This window comes from Lates calcarifer, linkage group LG19 (assembly GCF_001640805.2).
Source record: "Lates calcarifer isolate ASB-BC8 linkage group LG19, TLL_Latcal_v3, whole genome shotgun sequence".
NCBI classification, from domain to species: Eukaryota; Metazoa; Chordata; class Actinopteri; family Centropomidae; genus Lates; species Lates calcarifer.
Window position 1 is genome coordinate 10,477,232 of NC_066851.1, and position 20,069 is coordinate 10,497,300.

A 20,069-nucleotide genomic window follows, 5' to 3' on the forward strand; every position below is an offset into this window, starting at 1 on the left:
GATGCAAGACACCAGCAATATATAATGTAATGAAACAGAAAAACACAAGAGCATATCAAGGCTGTACTTTATCACTCTGTCATTATGGAGCGAATTGAGTATGATAACTGATCCACTGTTATTTCTGCAATGTCAAAGGGCCCTCCATGCAGAATGAGTACCCAGCCTCCTTTCTTCATGGATAATCTTGGCATGGCCTAGACTAATGTTTATCTAAGGAAGAGGTAAATTACTAAATGAATAAAAACAGGATGACAGCTGAGTAGAAAAATACACAATGATAGACATGACAATTATCGAGAGCTGTTAACAAAACGATAAGGTCATAAAATTGTCCTTCAACTGTTTCTACTTAACTGTGCTGGCCCCCAAGATAAGATAACCCAGAGGAATCAATCACAGGGCTTGTATATTAAGGCTTGCATGACAGACTTTGATATAAGTCCATTCTGCATGGGATGTTTAGATAGATTTCAAAGCAAAATTTGGATTAAATTCTTGTACATTTTGTTCTGCACCAGGTTTTGTGTTTGGAGATTGGCAAAGGCTGCAAGGGATTTCATAATGGGCAAATGGAGAATGGAATGGAAGGGTGTAGTTGTGTTCACAAACAGCCCAGTCTGTTTGTTGTTTGTAGATCGATCCAAAATATTTAAAGCCTCCCTCTGAAAATAAACAGATCCTGTGGCACTCTAACAAAACAACAAAGACAGATGTAGTCTGTGATATTACCCGCAAAAGGCCTGGCTAATATTAGAGGCTGTGATGGTCGAATTCATATTAGTCCTCCTACTGTTTCCCACCACCTTATTGTTTTCATCTCACCAGTTGATAGTATGTGATGGGAAGTTTGGTAATCGCTGGCTGTGATTGCTTGCAGAGGGATCAACCATCTGTCCACCATTTAGCATAAAGAATGATTCCATGTTTGCAGCGAGTAGTCGGATCTACTTATTAGATCACTGCGTCATCCCTTATGATGATGGATAGTGTCGCGTAGGGTCACCCTTTTATTGGTGAATTGATCAAAAAATTTACTCAGTGTGTGTCTGAGTCCAAGCCACATCTGGAGGCAACCTGGGGGCCGTTAATCACAAACCTAAACAGAAAATAGCTCAATCTCCTTGTCGCAAACACCCAGGAACCTCCTTTAGTTGCATAACAGCCTTTATTATGTCATTTTTGTACTTAGCAAAAGACAGAAAATGAACAGTTTTCATATGTATATATTTATGTGGTAATAAATACAGGGTGTCTGTGAATTGTGACTGAAAACTTAAGTGTTACACTGTATTTACTTGGACATTTATTTCCATGCAAAAGCCTCTTTGGAGGAGTCTTTCTGGGCAAATTCTTTGCTGATGTAATGTTTACTTTGCCACAAAAATCTTGCTGTTGCATTCTCTAACGTCTGTAACAAGATCACAGATTTATTCAGTGGATGGAAAATATCTCAACCGCAGTCCACGGACAATGTTGGATATCTGTCGAAATTTGTACGTCCTTGTGGAGCCGTTGGCCTGGTTATGCAGAGGGCTTTGAAACAATGACGGCGGTCTGGAATGGACGGCTTCAGAAGTTGGGGGATTCCATCAGGTCTGTGAAATATGTTGACTAATTGGCAGGAGTGATGCTGGGAAAGAAACAAAGGGCGCACGGGGGTGAGGGGAGGGAGGCTGGGAAATGCAACATCTTGACAGCCAATCTGATTGATTACAATGACAGTGTAATGGCAGAAGATGCTGTGAATATTGAGTGGTTTTTATTCTGTGTGTGTGTGTGTGCGTTCACAAGGGTTTCACAGCCTGGACAGTGTCACCGGTGGGCCTTGTTCCCTGTTCTCCAGCTTTGTCCAAACGAAACAAACAAATCAGAAGCACGTCAGTGTGCCTCCCCTCTATCACCCCAGAGCAGGAATATGTATTTTCTTTGACTGACCTCATGCAGGCATTTCACAGCGAAAATATATTTCATTTTGGAGTCTGTTGCATTCTCTTCTGTCCATGCTACTTTGATGTGTCTGTTGAAAAATGTAAAGTATAGATGCATCCTTTGCATTGTGAGCATCATATGACTCTTTGAGTTGCTGCTTGAGAAGACCCCAAGAAAACACTAATGACTCTTTCCACTGAAATAACTGAAAGTGAGTGAGTCATATTTGTCATCATAAACAAATGCATGAAGTAGTCATGTGTTCAGAAGATAAGAAGGAACAGGAGGTCTTTAAACCCACATGCTTTAAAGATACTGTTAAAAAACAGATTTATTTACATAGCTCACACCCAGAGCAAAGCAAACACTCTCTGCCATGTCCGTGGCCTCTCTCATGTCCTCACTTGTCTCTGGTCTTTTAATGTCCTCCCCAGAGTGTCCTGGATGGTATCCTCATCATCCCATTGGGTGGCTGACACCCTCAAACAGGAAAGGACTCCTGCCATGACCCACAATGCTAACAGAGGAAGCAGAGAGGAGCCTGGAGTGAGTTACATCATATCCTCTCTGGGTTGAGTTGGACCTGAAACCTGATAATAACTTTATGAGAAGGACGGGCAGTATCCCTTTAACTGGAGACCAGATTTGTGAAAAAACATCATGTTGTGTGACTTATTCCTCATGACTACATACGCTGAATCTATCGTTTACATGCAGCAGTGACTGTCAAGACGAGTCATGTGAATCTGCTATTCATGAGAACATAGCTGAAATGAAATCAGGCTGAAAACATGCAGTCTTCAGTTTTCAAAGGGTTTAGACGGCAGGCTGCCATTATCTAAACTAGGAGCCGGGCACGTTTTGGAAGCAACAGCTGATAGGATGCAGTCAATCTTTCTGTCAGTCCGAACAGAGCCTCACCCTGTTCCCCTCTCTCACCGGGGTGGTCCCTACCGTGCCGACCATCTCTGTTTGGGATGACTTGGCTGACATCGCCACAGCCGACAGGAACACGCTTCCCCTCAATCAGCAGTTTCCAGCAGGTGTGCCGTACCTCTCTTTTCTTTCATCCACATCTCTAACTCACTGGCTCCTGGCAGTTCCCCTTGAGTGATTTTAACAGTATGTAGTGTGGCGTGCGGTGCCCTAGCCCTAGAGTCTCACACACTGGCATCCCTAAGCCAAGCAAAACGTGTGCAATTGCAAAATCCTTGTTTGGCTTACTTTTAACATCCTGTCTTTGATGCTTCTGTCAAACTGTTTTTCTCTTGACAGATCTGATTTAACAGCGCAAAGAAGGTGAAGGTGATATGTGACTCTGGACTGTAAACACACTGTAATTTGGCCATTGCTGATGTGTACACAAAAAAGGGATGGCACATGTGCTGGCCATATGTGGCTACTATTGTTGTGGTTGTGCGGTTGTGGTCAGTGAAACCCATTTAAAACCTCATCCTCGGACTGGAGAAAGTATGAATGAAAAAAGTCCCCTGCGAGCTGACAAACTCTATGATGAGTTTTAGCTCAGAGGATGACTAAAAGCTGTAGAACTTCCACATTGTTGCGGTTTGGCCCAAACCACAGACCAACACAGCGTTTCATTCACAAATACTGAGCCTTAGGTGGTGTAGTGTGGTGCTCGATACATTAAGGGTTTCTGCCTTTGATGATACAGGTCGTCATTTCCCCTTCAAAGTGCATGATATTTGCTTAATAATTAACTATTTACTGTGCATCAACACAGGGACCAGGACAGTACCAAGTCCGTGTAAATGTATGGCCAAATATGACCTCCCTGTTGAGCAGGATTTGCTTGGAGACATGATCTGGCCTGGTGAGGCGTTACAGTGCTCAGGATCAAACCAGTGGCCTGGAGCTCTTTACTGGCTTGCAGTGGCTGCGGTTGGAAAGAAGACCAATGCCAGGCTCATTACTGGTCAATGCCAACCAGATTTTGGCACATTTCAAGACCCTCAGGGTGGCAAGCATCCCATCAAGTCTTGCTTATTTTTCTCCTCTGTATGACTGTGGGAGTCAAGATTAATGACAGTGATTTTGATGCTGACCTTGTGACCCTAAGCCAAAACTATCCAGCTTTTCACCACATTGGAAGAATGTGTTGCAAGCCACCCTGTTTGCCTCCATGGTTCAGGAACTGTATGAAGCGTTTTACATGCATGTACAGTTAAAGGGACAATTTGACATGGTGAGGTTTATGAGCAGACAAAACAAGACTGAGAGTCTGCACCTATGCTAGCAAAACCTCATGCTTGCACTAAAGTAAAAGTCATGAAAACACTTAAGTGATTAAGCTTCATCCTCTGGGAACCATGAATGGGTGTTTTTTATCTAGCAGATGTTGAGACATTTCAGAGGATGAGTGAAAGTTTTGACCTGCTGGTGGCAGCACAGGAGAAGTCACAGGATTAACAAAGTAATCAAAATTCATCCTCTTGGCACCATGAATGTGTGTGTTTTTTTTTATCCAACAGCTGTCAGGACATTTCTCTAAAAAACAAAACTGTCAACTTCATTGTGTTGCTAGAAGAAAAGTCAGGGATTTACCAAAGTCAGTGGGATTCATCCTCTGAGACAGATGAATGTCTATACAAATTTTTTTTAACAATCTATGAGATCACTGTTGAGATATTTCAGTCTGGACCAAAAACATCCACCAACCAACAGACCTGACATTGCCCTTCCTATAGAGTCATTGCTCTAACATGGATCAAAGAAACACATCTTGTTTGCATTGACCATTTGCTGCACTTACATACATGTAGAGACAGATGTCAGGATGAATATCACTTCACAGTCCTCTCATATGTGCTATGGTGATGACCAAACTGACAATAAGGGTGGAGCAGCACAGGGGCGTTTTTCAAACAGTTGGAGGGTCACATTAGAAGCCCTGTCTTTGCAGAGGAAATGTAAGGACTGAAATGTTTCCCGACACGCTGAATATAATACAGCTGCACATCCCAGCAGGACAACTAACCCCATGAATCAATAGCCTCTCTCCAAAATCATATATAACATAGACAGCCATCAGCTGGGGGACGCTTAATCTCCACACCAACAGTTTTTCAAGCCCGCGTGTGGCTGTAAGCTTCAGCTATACACATGGACATTTCTGTCACTTTCAAAAACAAAACGTGCTGGCGGTCCGGTCTCTGCAACAGGAACCTCTTTTAATAAGGCCTTTTCATGTACGTGTGGCCGCTCATACACATCGTTCATTGTGGACTTGCTGCATCCCAGCTTGGGTGTTGAGAGCCAGGTCTCAGCACTTAAATCACAAAGGATTGATAGGAGCAACAGAGAATCTGTGAAATATCATGAGATGGGGGGAAAAATCTCTTTAATCAGCAGCAGTATCCCATCCATACATTCCTTTGCTGCATTTAGTTGCCAAACCATTGTCATCACTTTGATGCAAATTTCTCACAGCCGTTTTCCCCATAATCCTCAACAAAGTCAATTGCAGAACCACACTGTCACCAGTCATAAAACGAGCCAGTTAAAACCTTGATAAGGCAACTGCAGATGACACAGTTGAGGCAGAAATTCCCTCCAAAATGCCAAACAGTCAAAGTCATTTTAGTGGCCAACCATCGTGGAAGGAGGGAGAGAACCCTTCTTCCATACTCTACTGCTCCTTCTGGAGGAGAACTTTGCATGCTTACACAGAGACCTGACAGTAACATGAAGTCAGTGCACTAAACTTCCTGGGGAGAACCTCAGCCCAGGCCTGCTGCTGCTGCAGCGATGCTCTCCTGTCCTTCAACAACCCTGATTAAGATTGGCCTCTAAATCGGCCCAGTCATCACAGATGATGAATACCTGCAGCCAATCCAGTTGGCAGGTAATCAGTGGCGTCCAATCAGGTAATGAGGACCTGCATGTTGAAATAGGAAGCAGACAACCCCACGGCTGTGTAGCAGGAAGGAGGGAGAGCGGTCATGTTCTAAAGATACTTAAGGCGTGCCACATTTGTGTTTTCGGTCCTGTGAAGATCATTGTCTGTGGACAATTATCTTTGATCAGAGAAACTGATGGACATCTCCTCAGAGGCAGGGTGTCTGACTCAGAGATGGGAAATGAGGCACTGCATTTTCGATCATGTAAATTCTTTGGTTGAGGAGAACCACCCATAAACTGACTCCCCCAGGAACTTGGCAACCCTAAACCCCAAAAAACCAAGCTGCAGTCAGGTCTGGAGATGTTTATGGAATAGTACATGGAAAATTTGTCAGAGAAACATGTTTTCCCAGGGAATTAGTATCATCAGATGAATTTACAAAAATGCACAGTATTGTTGCTGAGCGATCTCCCACAGGTTCTCTTGGGAAGGAGAACCATTCCAACATGGTACATTACTCTTAGTGAGAGCCAGAGGATGACTTTCTGATTTGTGGTCCCTCTTTAGCAAGCATTCCTGGGGGAAATTTGAGAGAGACCATTATGCAAATCCGCAGGTGCATGCCAAGACCAAATAACTGGACTCCTGCCTCCAAGTACTTCAAGATGCCTTTCTGCCTGCTCCTGATAGTGTTCAGACCACAGTGTGAGGAGACACGCCAGGAACATGTGGGTGTAGTGTGGAGGGCCATGGGGCCTGCATGTCCACAGCCTTCAAACAACGCAATTAAAAATGATTTTTTACTCTTAAGAGTCCATTATCAGACAGTCTCACCGAGGAAGCAAACATTCAGTCGTGCAAGAGAGTGCTCCTATCACATCTTGCTCTGATATGGCTGTCAAGTTATGCCACCATCTTTCATATGGTGAAAGGAAAAGGAGCCCTTGTTTTCCATTTCACTTTCAGCAGTTAAGTATTATCACATTCCACACACTCAAAAGATTGATTTCATTAAGCCCTCAGCTGACGTGAAACCAGCAGGTTTGAATGAACTTTGTTTATTTTCATGTGTTTCATGAGGTATGTGTTGTATGTGTGTGGGGAAATGAGAAATGTCTGTAATGGAGGGGATTCAATCTGGCCTGCTCTCCGTGTTGAAGACTTTAAGTGTGGAGGGGTCAGCTGAAGACAGGAAAGCCCCTCATCATTTGCTGCCGCTGTCCCGTCTCGAGGGAGGAACAGCAGAAGAGGCATATGACCTCTGCTTGTGGCACATGTAGAGCCACTGCCCCCTTGTGTCTAAAACATGAACTCTGCTGACGGATGACAGTTGCTGATGTATTATATGTATTCATATGGTTATAAACCACAGTCTAATGGACTGCAAGGAAATAAAGATGTGTAAATAAAATTAAGAACTGATCAGAAATCATTTGAGATTTTCAGTTTAGCCCTCTGCCCTGTGGAGTAAAATGCTGTCAACAACTTACAACTTACTGCACTGTAGGGAACTGATCTGTACTAGAGATTGAAGTATTACATCCTCTTCAGTTTTTAACCTCAAGCAAAGACAATAACAATGTCCTAATCTACATTACTATGGGTACACCCATGGGCTCTTCTCCAGGTACTTAACTATTTTCAGACACAAGTTTAAGAACTACTTGGTAAGGTCAGCACCACAAGTCATCTCCAAGTGCAAAATTCATCTTTGGAAGGGTTTGTAATCATTTTGATGCATGTTGCCTAAACACAATCCAACCACGATGCACAAAAAGTGAGATATGGTGATAAGAATTTAGCCCATCATTTTTTTATTCCCATTAACAAAGGACCTGCAGTGCAGTGAATCTCAAACATTCGCCAGCAGAGGCTTGCCATTAAAAAAAAAAAAAAGTATCCCAGCTTCAAAGTCATAGGCAAATATTTCACAATATCTACATTGCTAAAAGTCACACTCAGACAAACTAACCCAGAAACCATCCAAACATAAAACAGAGTAGTAGATGCTCATGAAAAGCAAAACATTAAACAAGAACATAAAACTACGGGACAGCCCCTCCTTCATATTTGTTTATAATGGTCATGCCATCTAATGGGACATCAGCTAACACTTGTAATGCTTAAACTACTTTTACTTGAGATAAATGTGATATCAGCCATTGGTACTGGTGCTGAAAAACACCCTTAATCAAACATTTCATAAGCACTTAGAACATTTTCACTCTTCTCCTCAGCACATCAGGTCAACATTGCACAACCCAAACACACACAAATCCACAAACCCTCTGACAAAGCTCTTAACACTGTAAAAGGCCAACTATAGCACAAGCAAAATGCTCATCCAATTGCGCTGTATTGGCTCTGTGGAGTCAACATAGTTCATTCCAACCCGCAGCAACTGACACCTGCAGTGGAAATGTGACATCTTTGCCGTTCCACAAATTAAATCTCTTAGTGGCCCAAGTCAAACTTTTACTGCCAACTCTGAGAATAAATGTGAGGAATGGAACTGGATTCTGAGTGCTCTGTGTGGAAACACGAACATATTCAAATCAGAATGCTATTGAGAGGAATTATATGCTAATATTTTCTTTTTGCTTCTGAGTCTAAACATGAATTCTCCTAAATGCTCTACAAACATTCTGACTGGCAGCACACACTATCACAAAATGGCTAATGAACATGTAAACTCTGGAACAGCAAAGGAACTGCTACACAATATGAACAGAAAAAGACCAAGAAAACAATTCTGTTGGCTCAGGATATAGACTAACACTAACAGCATTAAAAATAAATAGTTTTACAATAATATATTCCCCAAAGATATAATGCTTTAGTTTACTGAGGATGTGGGATCATATGGCTAAAGGTTGTACAGTCAAGAGTTGGAAAGGAGGCAACTATGAACAAACTGTATGTGTATGCTTTGCCATACATGTGCATGAACACGTATAGACCTGTGTCAGAGGATGCATAGGTGGCAGAGGAGATTTTGAGGTAAACCCATAAAAGGCTGTGAAAGAGAAAGTAAAAAGCATACAGCATATATAACAAAATCTTTGTTATATATGGGCTCTCCCCAACATCCAACCAACACTCACACCCACAGTGACCCCTGTGGAGGATAGAAATGTCATACAAATGTCATAACTACTACCTATTACTGTAGACTATGCATTTCTCACCTACGCACCTCTCTGGATACAATCAGAGGCAAAGGGTATGAATAAGGCAGGTTATAAAACATAACAAAAAACATTTTACCGCTCCAGACAAACAGAGTTTTAACAGTATGGGTCAACACAAATAATTTTTCCGAGACACAATAAGTTAAAAACATGTATAAACAATAGAAATTACTTGGCTTCTTTTAAAACCCATTCATTTCTAACTGAAAAAAAGCTTATAGAAATTATATAAACTCTCAACCCATCAAAACGTGCAACAGTAAAGAAATCCCTTCTCCTTGAACGTCAAACAATAAAGTTGATGAAAAGGTGTGAATACACACTAGTATGTACAAGTATTGAAATAAAAGAGTGATATTAGATATTTACATACAAACATCAGTCCCTGATCGATTAAGGCCAAAGTGCTGTAGATGCACACGTCACCCACATCACGTGTAGGCTCATGTTGCACTTAAGTGTTCCTCAGTTTGCAAATAGCAAAAGAAGCGATTATACAGTAAATACTCAAGGCCTTTGCTCTAGCATCATGTGTCTTTCAAACATATAAAACTTTTCGCTTTAAGAAATAAAATTAGCCCAAACCTCACCCTTTTCCAGCAGTATGTGGTTTCCTTTTTTTGTTTTTTTTTTGTGTTCTTTTTACAAAACGGGATATTTTATTATACATACAGTAGCAAGTTCATATGATCAAGTCCTGATTCCAGTTCAGCCTTCCGCGACTTCCTGTAATGCCCTCTCACACCCTGAGAGAGTATTTATAGGGAGTCTGATTCTTTGCCCAAGAAGCCCACCTGTTAAATGCAAATGGATGCAGGGAACTGGTGCACCAGTGAGTGAGTGGTGCTGGTCTCCTCTTGTATGAGTGGAACCACAGTGCCAGTGATGGAGGAGTCAGAGCATGCCGAAGCCTTCGCTGCCCTCACTAATGGCCAGCTTCAGCATCTTGTGCAGCTCCTCGTAGGAGTCGTAGGTTGGGAGGCACAGCTGGTTAAAACTAGATACAGAAAAGGGCCATAAACAGTCAGCTATTGTCTAAATTTTGATGAAGTGTTCGATATTTTTATTTGTTTAAAAAAATCAAAAAAAAACTTTTAAAAAATAAAGTAACTTGCTGAGCTCTCATGATATGTTTGTACACCTTTTCTAAGGATCTACATCATCAGTAAATGGGCTTGGGACTGAGTGTTACAGACAAGGCTGTGAAGTCAAGAAGTGAGATAAGAGACAGGCTGTTTGGTTTGGTCATTTCATGGTAGAAACATGCAGATATCCTTTAAGTATATCCACCTGTGCTTTTCTACTCACCAGGTGTGTGCAGTGGGCAAGGTGCTGTGTGTCGGGGCGGCGATGATCTGGAAGGAGGGGCACAGAGTGTTGAATCCCCCGGGGGGAAGCTGAGAGGAACCCGTGGTGAACTGCAGCAGACGAGCCAGCTCCTCCTGGGTGAAGCTGGACACCACGGCCCAGAACCACTTCATCACCTGTGGAGACAGGGAAAAAAATCAACACATTTTCATCAGTGCTCCGCTGTTAGGAGAAAAGGAAGACAGAGAATTTCCATGACATACTTTCTCTCTGAAGTGCCACGATCCTCCGACAATCACAGCATGGGCCTTGAAGTCCTGCACGTTTATATCACCGGTGCCACACATCAACAGCTGAAGAGATTATAAAGGAAAAAATATATAAATACCCAGTGGTGTTGTAAAAGATCAACAGGATTTTATTATAAACATCACACATACCTCCAACTCATTCTCATCAAATATGGCTAGCAGGTTTTCTGGAACAAGTTCGTTCAAACCTGCAATTGATCAGGAAATTACACTAATTATGCACACATTACCGGAGACTTCAAATTAGAGGACTTGGCATTAAAAAAATGTCAGACTGCAGCTGTGCTAATTCCCTTACCTTTCAGGAAGTGTTCCACCTCATCTCTCACCTGGCTGGCCAGCCTGTACTGGGCCAGCAGGTTGAGATAATGCATCTTGTTTTCATTGGTAACAGCGATCTGAGCTCCCCCTGAAATCAGCTCCACCACCTGCACGAGAACATGTGGAAATATAAAACAGTAAAACAACAAAAGACATAAACCAGATGAAAATTCTGTAATTGAGTGGCTCTCCAAATAAAAAAAAAGGCAAGTAAATGTAAGAGGCAGACAGAATTAGAGTATGTGAGAGTTCAGAAACTTTCCTGAACGTGTGTGTTTGGCTGTCACACACTTGTCAGCCGCGTTATAAATATTTAATCAATTTAAAAGTTAAAAAAAACAGTAACATGTGTATCTAATTAAAAGGAGGAGGTTGAACTCAGGTTTCAGCACAGGGAGTTACACAGCCAGTTATTGTGTGGAATTTTATAACGGAGCAACAAAGTTTAAAACGTTTTAAAAACTTAATGTAAACTCACCACTCCCCCTCTTTAAGAAAAACAAGATGTCTGCCAAACAAGCAATATGGTTTCTTTTGTTTGGTTTATTGCTCCTATCTCCTGTGAAATTACATCAGGGATAAAAGGGGAGGTTCCTTTCCAAAAGCGTTGCCTCACCTTCTCCAGCTGTCCTGACTTGCTGTACTTCTCCTCGGCAAACACCAGGTCCATTTCACTCACGTCATTGTTTAGGATGAAGCACACTTTAGTTTTGTAGAACTCCTGGTCGTCAGTCTCAAAGTACTGAGAGTGGAGTGGAAAATAAAACGAGAACACAGGAGAATGACGTTTTTTAAATAAACACGACATTTCATCTTCTCAGTGGAAGGATAAAAAGATGATTGGCTCAGCTTTAGTTCTCAGCTTTGAAATCTTAGGAAGTTGGATAAACAGCAAAACATGCTGGCTAGTTCTCCATGAAATAAGTAAGGCCAAGAAACAAATCAGGTTTCCTGGCTTTGCGAGTAATGTTAAAGTGATGAGACAGACCAGCTGACACCAGAAGGTAAACAACGAAAACATGACCTTCCAACTTCCGAGGAACGAGCCTTTTTCTGTGGGAATGTATTGTGTTCCATACCTTATAGTTCATCCTGAGGCCGATGATCTGGGCCAAGAAGGAGCGTGTGAAGCGAGCTCGGACCAGCTGTTTATAGGCTCCACCCAGGGCGGACTCGTACAGGCACTTCCCTACGACGCGGCCTGCGAACTCATACATCTTTAGACGCAGGTGGGGCGGCCTGTCAGCATTTGGATGCACCTGCAAAATACATATTCATTTGCTTATTTTGCATGTAGTTTAAAGGGGGGAAGCCAATGGACAATTGTCCACGTCAAAGCAAGTCCACTTAAGTGCTTGTTTTGAACAATGGCAGGCTCAGACTGTCATTATAAGTGTCAACAACATTATGGAAAGGATTCCTACAGAGACAGACCTTTTTACTTGAAAGTAAGATCATATCATTTTTGATTAACCAGAAACATCACAATAGATCACTACCAGTCTCAATTGAAAAACAGTAATTCTACCGAGCAAAACATAGGAGTTGCTGGAACACTGCTGTCCCATCAGTGAGTTTGTGTGGGACTTGTGCTTGTGCTAAGGATCTGAATACTTCTTCCACCACTGAAAGTGATATGATAGCAGGACCAATCGAGGCAGTGGTATTCCAGCAACTCCTGTGTTCTCCTCGGTAAAACTACTGTTTTTGTTAATCAAGTCTCTTAGCAATATATAGCGATAGAGACAAAGGAGCAAAGGAGACAAAGCATCCTTAAGTTATTTCAAGGGCAGAGGGGGTTAAAAAGACTAACTTACTAGTCCCTGGTTGTTGTCGCTGAAGCGGGTGAACAGCTGGTTGGAGGTGTCAAAGAGGGTCTTGCAAATCAGCTCAAACCACTCCCTGCGAGGCCCTCCCCAGTCCAGAGCTGCAGAAAAATGTCAGAACTTTCAGCAGTGTGGTCCCCTTAATGAATTACTGTCTAACTGATCAGGATATAATCTTAGGACCTTTTTGGTTTTAAGTCATTGCTGCAACATTAAAAATGTATAGCACTCTCAATACTGAACTCATACAGTTAACACACACTGAGATGTTTTGTTTACCTTCCTCGTCCTGAAACACAACCTCAAAGTTCTTACTCCAGTCTGACACAGAGAAGTTCCTTGTAGCCTTCAGTGACTGTGAAGCGCAAGAAGGACATATGAATGTAAGTCAGAATGATCACAACAATCATATGACCCACAGGATTGTTATGATTACATGCCCATTTCAGTCATGCACATATTATGAAACTGCTTCATAATACAGTAAAAGCAGCACTCACTGAGTCTAGAATGGAGTGTCGAGTGATTTTTAGGCAGGTCTTGGTGCGAGGTCTCTTGGAGTGAATGTGTCTGAGTTCACGCTGGAAGAAGTTCACCTTGTCTTGGAACGTTTCCGAGCCACCTGCGGACAACGCCATCAAATTACTGCTACAGTGTTCAACAAAGACAGTATTCATTAAGTGCAGCTCCGGGCAAAATTAATCGCATTAGACTGAAACAAACCAATGTTCTTGTGCAGGAAGCGAATGAAAGTGGCAGCCATGATGTTCCTGTCCTTGCAGCTGAGCTCCACAGGAGGCTGTATCCCATCATCCACCACTAGAGTTAGGTACTTGTGAACTGGATCAGGGCCATAATAAGTAAACTGAAAAGAGAGCAGAAGATTAAGGTGAGCTCAAACGAAAGAGGCCTGTCCTCTGGCGTTTTTCTGACATCCATCTTGCGTACCTTTGTTCCTGGACATACTCGAAAGGTGAAAAGGCGCCACGGAATAATTTTCAGGTAGAACTCCTTCACGGATAGTTGCTGTTTGACATAAAAGTCCAAGTCAACCTCATCTTACATACATATTTCTCATTTTCTTACCAATATATCCAAAAGTTGAAGAAGAAAACTCATCAATGCTAACCATTAAACACTGGCCCACTGACCTTTGGCGATATGTAACAGTAGACCTTTTTTGGTTTCTTGACCTTCTCAGGTTGTCCCTCCACAGGAGAGTCGTGCTCATCCTCCTCTTCTCCCATAGAGGGCCTCCGCTGGGGAGCCAGCAAAGAGGAGGCTGGTAACTGCCAAGAGGAACTGCTGTAGTTCCCACTGCTGTAAAGGTATGCCTCAAAGTAGATACTTATGCCTGGAGTGGACACATTCTTCTCCACACAGGCTTTCTCATTCTCTGTAATATGCAATGAGAATATGAGTATTAGGCTTTGAAAACACAGGATAAATCTGCTGAATAAAAAAAATCCACCCTCTATCTATTAAATACATTAAATGCATTTCTGCTTAATTCTTCTATACTTTTCTTCAGCATGTAAAGGCTGCTCACCACTGAGAACAATAATGTCAAATTCCCCGTTGCTGAGCGGCTGGTCCTTGTAGGAGATGCGGGCCCTGAAACAGCCTGTTCTCCTCAGGGTCAGTCTCAGCAGAACCTGGCATTGCTGCTTGTTGAGTGAAACTGACTTACTGTAGTACTCCTCCAGACTGTCATCATCCACCGTGCCCAGCTGGAAGAACAGGAAAACTAAAATGAATCCCAGCTCAGACTTTCAGGAATTACTGGTAAGAACCTGTTCCGCTGTAAAGCTAGTGACCGTGCAATTGGGAACAGGAGGGCGAAGAAATTAAATACTGGCTTTTATTTTTACGGTTATAATCAAGAAATAAATCTTGAAATTACAGCATAATGGACGATAGAAATGGGGTTTTGCTCCCTTACAGAGTGCACATGGACGCTGTAGTTGGCTTCATCTGTGAGAGATGTGGAGTTACTGGTGGGGTTTCCATACTCGTCCCTGGGCTCAATCTGCAAAGTGTGCTGCTGGCCATTTATTAGCACCAGGGTGGAAAAATGGTAGGCTATCTTGGTTTTGGATGGGACAACTGTACCTGAGGTGAATAAAAGAACAGAAAAATAGTCAATCAGCAATACAAACTTGTCAAATCAACAGCTGTACAAACTTAAATACAGGCTGGCTCTTCATACCTGGCTGGAATATCTTGTAATATGGACTGTAAGCCACATTGAGGCCGCCCAGCTTGACAGCAACCTCATAGCGTCCGGCCTTGCGCACTGTGAAGGCCACTTTGACTACATTGGACTCTGGTTCTTGCAGAACCTCCTGCGTAACAGGGATGTCCAGAGCCAATTCAATGTGGGTGATGTTGACCCTCAGTCCCACAGGTCGATGGGCTGGGAAAGGCTGGCCATTCTTATAGAACAGCTGAGTAGACAGACACACAAAGGGAGTATAATTCAATACAGAGGACACACAAGTCAATTTTACATTTCTGAACATAGATTTCCTGACAAATACCACTGCTGTGTGCAGAAGCAACTTTTAAGAAAGTCAATTACACTAGAAACAAAAGGCACAGAACATCCTTAGGAATCTATTATCACCTGGACTCTGAAGCTCATAGTCTGCCCCACTTCCTGCGGCTCCTTCCAGTCCCATGACACCTTGCAGGAACGTGGGTCCAGGTAGTTCCCCCGGACATAGTCGTAGATGCTGCGGTCACCGCGTCGCCCTGGATCCTCATTCTGCAGGAAGCTGACAACCCTCGCTGCAAGCTCACAGAGGAACTTGATGGTAAAGACAAACGCTATGATGGAAACAGTAATTCCACCTGCCACAAGAAGGGAATAAGAGCAAGAGACAACTGTTTGGAACATGTCTGTGCAATAAATGCAAACAATTTATATGGTTTTGATAAATAATAATTGGATTCATTTGTTAGTTAATCAAATATTTAAGCAGAGCAAAGATTAAAATTTGACAAAGCTTTCTGAGACCACAATAATACAATAAATCTTCAGGCTATAAAATAATAAAAAACAATTTATAAAACCGATGGTAGCATGTCACGTTTGAAGTATGTGCTTGAGGGAAGAGTAAGAGTGAGTCATGTAGCAGCAATATCAGGACCGGCCATATCAACCCAACCTTAACAGCTAACACTGGACTCACCAATCACGTAAAACATGAGGTCCCTTATCAAGAAGCACAGTGCCACAGTACAGCCAAATATGAGAGCTCCCGCTGAAAAGACAATTGGATATTACAGCAATGAATAATTAAAATGAAGACAACACACACTTCCTGCTCTGGGCCTGCAGGGTAATTCTGATGGTTGTACTTTCTTTTCTTTTTAAGACATTGTTTTATGTCTGCATAACCGCAGAATCTCTATATTTGTCATGTTTTCCCGTAAAAAGAAGCTAAATTAAATGCCAATGAAATGGTGTGATATAAGTAGCCATTTTTAATGGAAGGTGAACACCACGCCCTGTGTGGAATACTGTTTTAGCAAAGGTTACACAGCTTATATTTATCCTGAAATGGAGAAACTACTGTGCTTTTTACGAGTGAGAAAAGGACAGAAAAACAAACAGATGCTGAGTTGTACAAATAGATGATGCAACACTTAACTTCTTCCATTACAACACTTTTGAGTTACATTAAAATGATCTATGACTACAAAATGATTTTTGTTGTAACAACATTTTTGAAAACACTTAGCAACACTTAGCAACAGTATGTTTGTCTAATATCTCTAAATGGCTCTTGATACTCTGCAGCTGTGGCAAGCAACACCAAACTAAAACCATTCTGAGGCAGAAAATGATCAGAGTCTTACCAATTGACCACTTCTCATTCAGACGCCTCTCAGCAAGGCTGTGTACCAGCCGGATCTCGTAGTCCTGGTCCCGACTCCCCCTGGAGGTCTGGAGGATCTTGATGCCCGTGGACAACTTTATGTAGTCTTCGTAGTAGTAGCCCCAGGCAGCTAGAGACAGCTGCAGTTGACTGTCAAACTGAGACAGATCATCGAGATTCATACAACCCAAGGTCTTCAATCTGCAGTGGAAAACAAAAGTGAAAGTATATGAAATAAATAACAGACAGGAATCATGGCACTGCTTACAGTAACACAACCTTTAGAACTACAACCCTAGCATTACTGCTCAGTGTTACTCGAAGTCTATTGAGCAAGACTGCTGACTTAACTGCACACAGCAGGCTGTCCCTCACACTAAACAAACACTAGCTTTTGTGAAAGTCTGTATGAGAGTAACCTTGATCTTATCAGCTAAACTCTTTAGAGAGATGGTGTGGCATGTTGCATCTGGTCCTACCAAAAGATTAAAGCCACAAAGCTTTATTACAGGGAAAGGTCAGCAGAGGAAAATGCTTAGTAGATAAATGGTTGCAACCATTAAAACTAACACATAATCTCCTATTGTAAAATTACTATTGCAACACTATGTCTTTGCCTGTTAAGAATGGGGATGTGTTTGTGCTGCAATTACAGGATGATCATCATTGCTAAAATGACAGTAGCACAAAATGTTCTCATGATGTAATAATGTTAATGCTGAAATATCACAAAATTAACACACATTTTAGTGACTCAGAAAGTGTCACACAGTGAAGTTATTTTTCTTTCATTTTAAAACACATTTCAATTCTTAATGTTAATCTTAATGTCAGATATTGTTACACAGTATCTGACATTGCTTTCTCTGTCTTGTACCATGCAAGTATGAATTTACTAGCATTCATATGCTGTGTCCAGATTTGTGGCTGATTATGTACCTGGTGATTAATTATGGTAATAATGATGGCAATCTACACAAAAACATAACTGTTTTTTCATTTTTCTTGAAGAATATTATTATATCTTTCCATCATCCAGTCTTTACTTACACTGTTTCTCTAAGAAGTAATGAGATGCTTATGAGTCTGCAACATAAACTTCCCCATTTACTGTGTATTTTTTTGCCTGCAAATTAATGCAAAGACCATCTTTGGTTGCTACACAGTTAGTCTGTGAATTGAAACTGTGCCACAATTATGTAAGTAACATAGGTATGAAGTTCACTGAATCAAAATCAGCAACGTAGGCAGCGACAGCGTGACAGTAATGACCTTCAGAAATGTGACACTGTGTTCCTTTAGAAATGTCAGATCATTTTCCTTGACCACATTATACTATTTGTTGGAGAAACACAACTGACCTTTAGAAACATTACAATTAGACTTTTCTCACATGTGGGCAAGACAAACAGACAATGTTATGATGAAGCAATAAACTACTTATCACAGCTGGGTCTGACTGCATCAATAGAGAGCATCCAGCACACACGCACATATACACAAACATCTGCATTGCTGCAGGGTCTCACAGTAACAGCCTCTAAAGAATACTTTTTACTGCAGTGACCCTCTGAAACACTGCAGCCTCCACAGTTCAGTGTCAGCAAACTCAGCTAACCACAAATGGAGAGGCTGCCCTCAAGTGGACGTAAATAAACACAGCCTCTGTTAACTAGCATAAAACATGACCATAACCACCTAACTAATTCAAGACAATGAAAACACACAAAAAAACTATGCTGGGAAAAATCTACATTTATGACATGCCAACAAGCAATTGCTTCTGAAAAAGGAAGGCTGCTCACGACTGTTTGCCAGATTGGTGTAAATGCTTAAGTTAAGACCTTTCATTGCTTACGTATGGTAATAATGCTCCAGGTTCTGGGAGCAAAGCCACTCCTGGAAGGCAAAGTCTCGGAGCAGCTGGATGTGGGCCTCTGCAATTTCCCTCCAGCGCTGCTGTTCCTTCACCACCTCTTCCAGGCGACTCAGTACACTCAGACTCAGTTCCTCCAGTGTCTGTACATCTGGATGACACATGAGCAGCACATAAAAATTCCCAAGCAAAAGCAGCCAGCAAATCAGCATCAGTAATGCCACAGTAGAGGCTTAAATACTCATTAAAGTCTATTATAATGAGTTTTTAAGCCTGTGCTGATTGTCAGTACATGCCACTTGCATCTCATAAGCCTGAATATTTAGTGTTTAAAACCAAAAAAAATGACCAGGGTCAAAGCAAGAAGCAATACAATCTTGTTATATTAAACATAGCTCAAATGAAGTTAAACACAGAACTTCTCCTAGTATTTTGCTGGATAAGTTCATGGTAAGAGAAACTATTCTAACCGGAGACTTTAATTTTCAGGAAAAATAACCTGTCTTGCAGAGGTCTCCTTGGGCATATTACTGAGGCTACATCTGCTTACTTAACCCTGGATAAGATCATCAACCAAACTTCTGTTCTAATCTCAAAGAACATGTGGTAATCTCATATGAAACAATAGTAACCTACTGACCTTCGAAATAAGTGCTTGTATTGAGAGAGGCTATGTCCTTGGAGCCATTCCTCAATTTGACTTTCTTTTCCTTTCTTCCAGTGCACCTCCCAGAAGAAGATCCACAACACTGAGCAGAAGAGGAAGGTCAGGAAGAAGCGGCGGTCCATCAGACCATCTTTCAGCCTTCACTGAGACCCCTCTGTGCTCATTGGAAAAGTGCAACGCACCAGGGAGTTAGTCAAGTCTCCTACAGTGGAAGATAAAACTACTGAGGCTCAAAACTGTTGGTCCAAAAAACAAAATAAACAACAAAAGGCTTTCAAGAGTTGGATTCCAATGAGGTACAGTGTTTAAATGGGTAGAACATGTTAAGCCCAGGAGCTTCAACTGTAAACTGCTCGGCCAAGAAAGCATTAATATTTAAGTGTCACCCTGGAGTGTTGGCTGATGGGAGAATAACATCACATGTAATCCATAACACTGAAATATGCATGAAAAACTAAAGAATGGTCATAACACTATCACCAAGCTCTGTTTATCTATCAGAGTCAAAGCAACCAGGTCAGTTAGAGGGTAATTAGACTGTTAATCTCATTCACCGACAAATCCAGATGATGGTGATGGTAGTGAGGATGATGAGCTGTCTAGACGTGCTTGCTCAGGTGTCAAAACGTTCCCAAATGTCATCCGCTGTCACTGACTTAAACAACCAGATAGCTACATAAACTTTTCAAACTGTTTTAGTTAGGTTCACCGGGGGGTTGCTTGAATGATGTTTCAATATTTTAAAGAAATGTAATATCACACATTCCCCTTCGTCTATTGACACCTGGAGCGCAAGCTAGGCGCTAATGCTAACATCTGTTAGCAAGACAAACGGCTACAGTATCATTATTTGACTGGCGAACGATGCTAGCACCTAGCTAACTTAGCCAA

General features: G+C 41.8%; 1 protein-coding gene across 1 annotated transcript; it reads right to left on the reverse strand.

Moving 5' to 3' along the window:
* Positions 1-7,585: 7,585 nt before the first annotated feature.
* Positions 7,586-18,702, reverse strand: arel1 (apoptosis resistant E3 ubiquitin protein ligase 1). Its single transcript, XM_018690066.2, has 20 exons — positions 18,494-18,702; positions 16,616-16,836; positions 15,946-16,017; positions 15,378-15,604; positions 14,961-15,198; positions 14,694-14,863; positions 14,301-14,481; positions 13,903-14,147; positions 13,700-13,777; positions 13,475-13,616; positions 13,252-13,373; positions 13,031-13,106; positions 12,743-12,852; positions 12,005-12,184; positions 11,542-11,667; positions 10,903-11,032; positions 10,734-10,792; positions 10,557-10,646; positions 10,294-10,469; positions 7,586-9,982 (listed from the first exon to the last, which is right to left on the reverse strand). Exons 1-20 carry the CDS (start codon positions 18,673-18,675, stop codon positions 9,880-9,882), a joined length of 2,928 nt encoding a protein of 975 aa, XP_018545582.2. The 5' UTR covers positions 18,676-18,702; the 3' UTR covers positions 7,586-9,879.
* Positions 18,703-20,069: the final 1,367 nt, after the last annotated feature.

Bases quoted from the DNA above. Each gene is read 5' to 3' on its own strand.
- arel1 (XM_018690066.2), bottom strand. From the start codon at position 18,675: ATGTGTCATCCAGATGTACAGACACTGGAGGAACTGAGTCTGAGTGTA. The intron at 12,185-12,742 runs GTAAGTTAGTCT...TGTATTTTGCAG, and splicing joins GCGACAACAACCAGGGACTA to GTGCATCCAAATGCTGACAG. The intron at 9,983-10,293 runs GTGAGTAGAAAA...TTCTGTATCTAG, and splicing joins TTGCCCACTGCACACACCTG to TTTTAACCAGCTGTGCCTCC.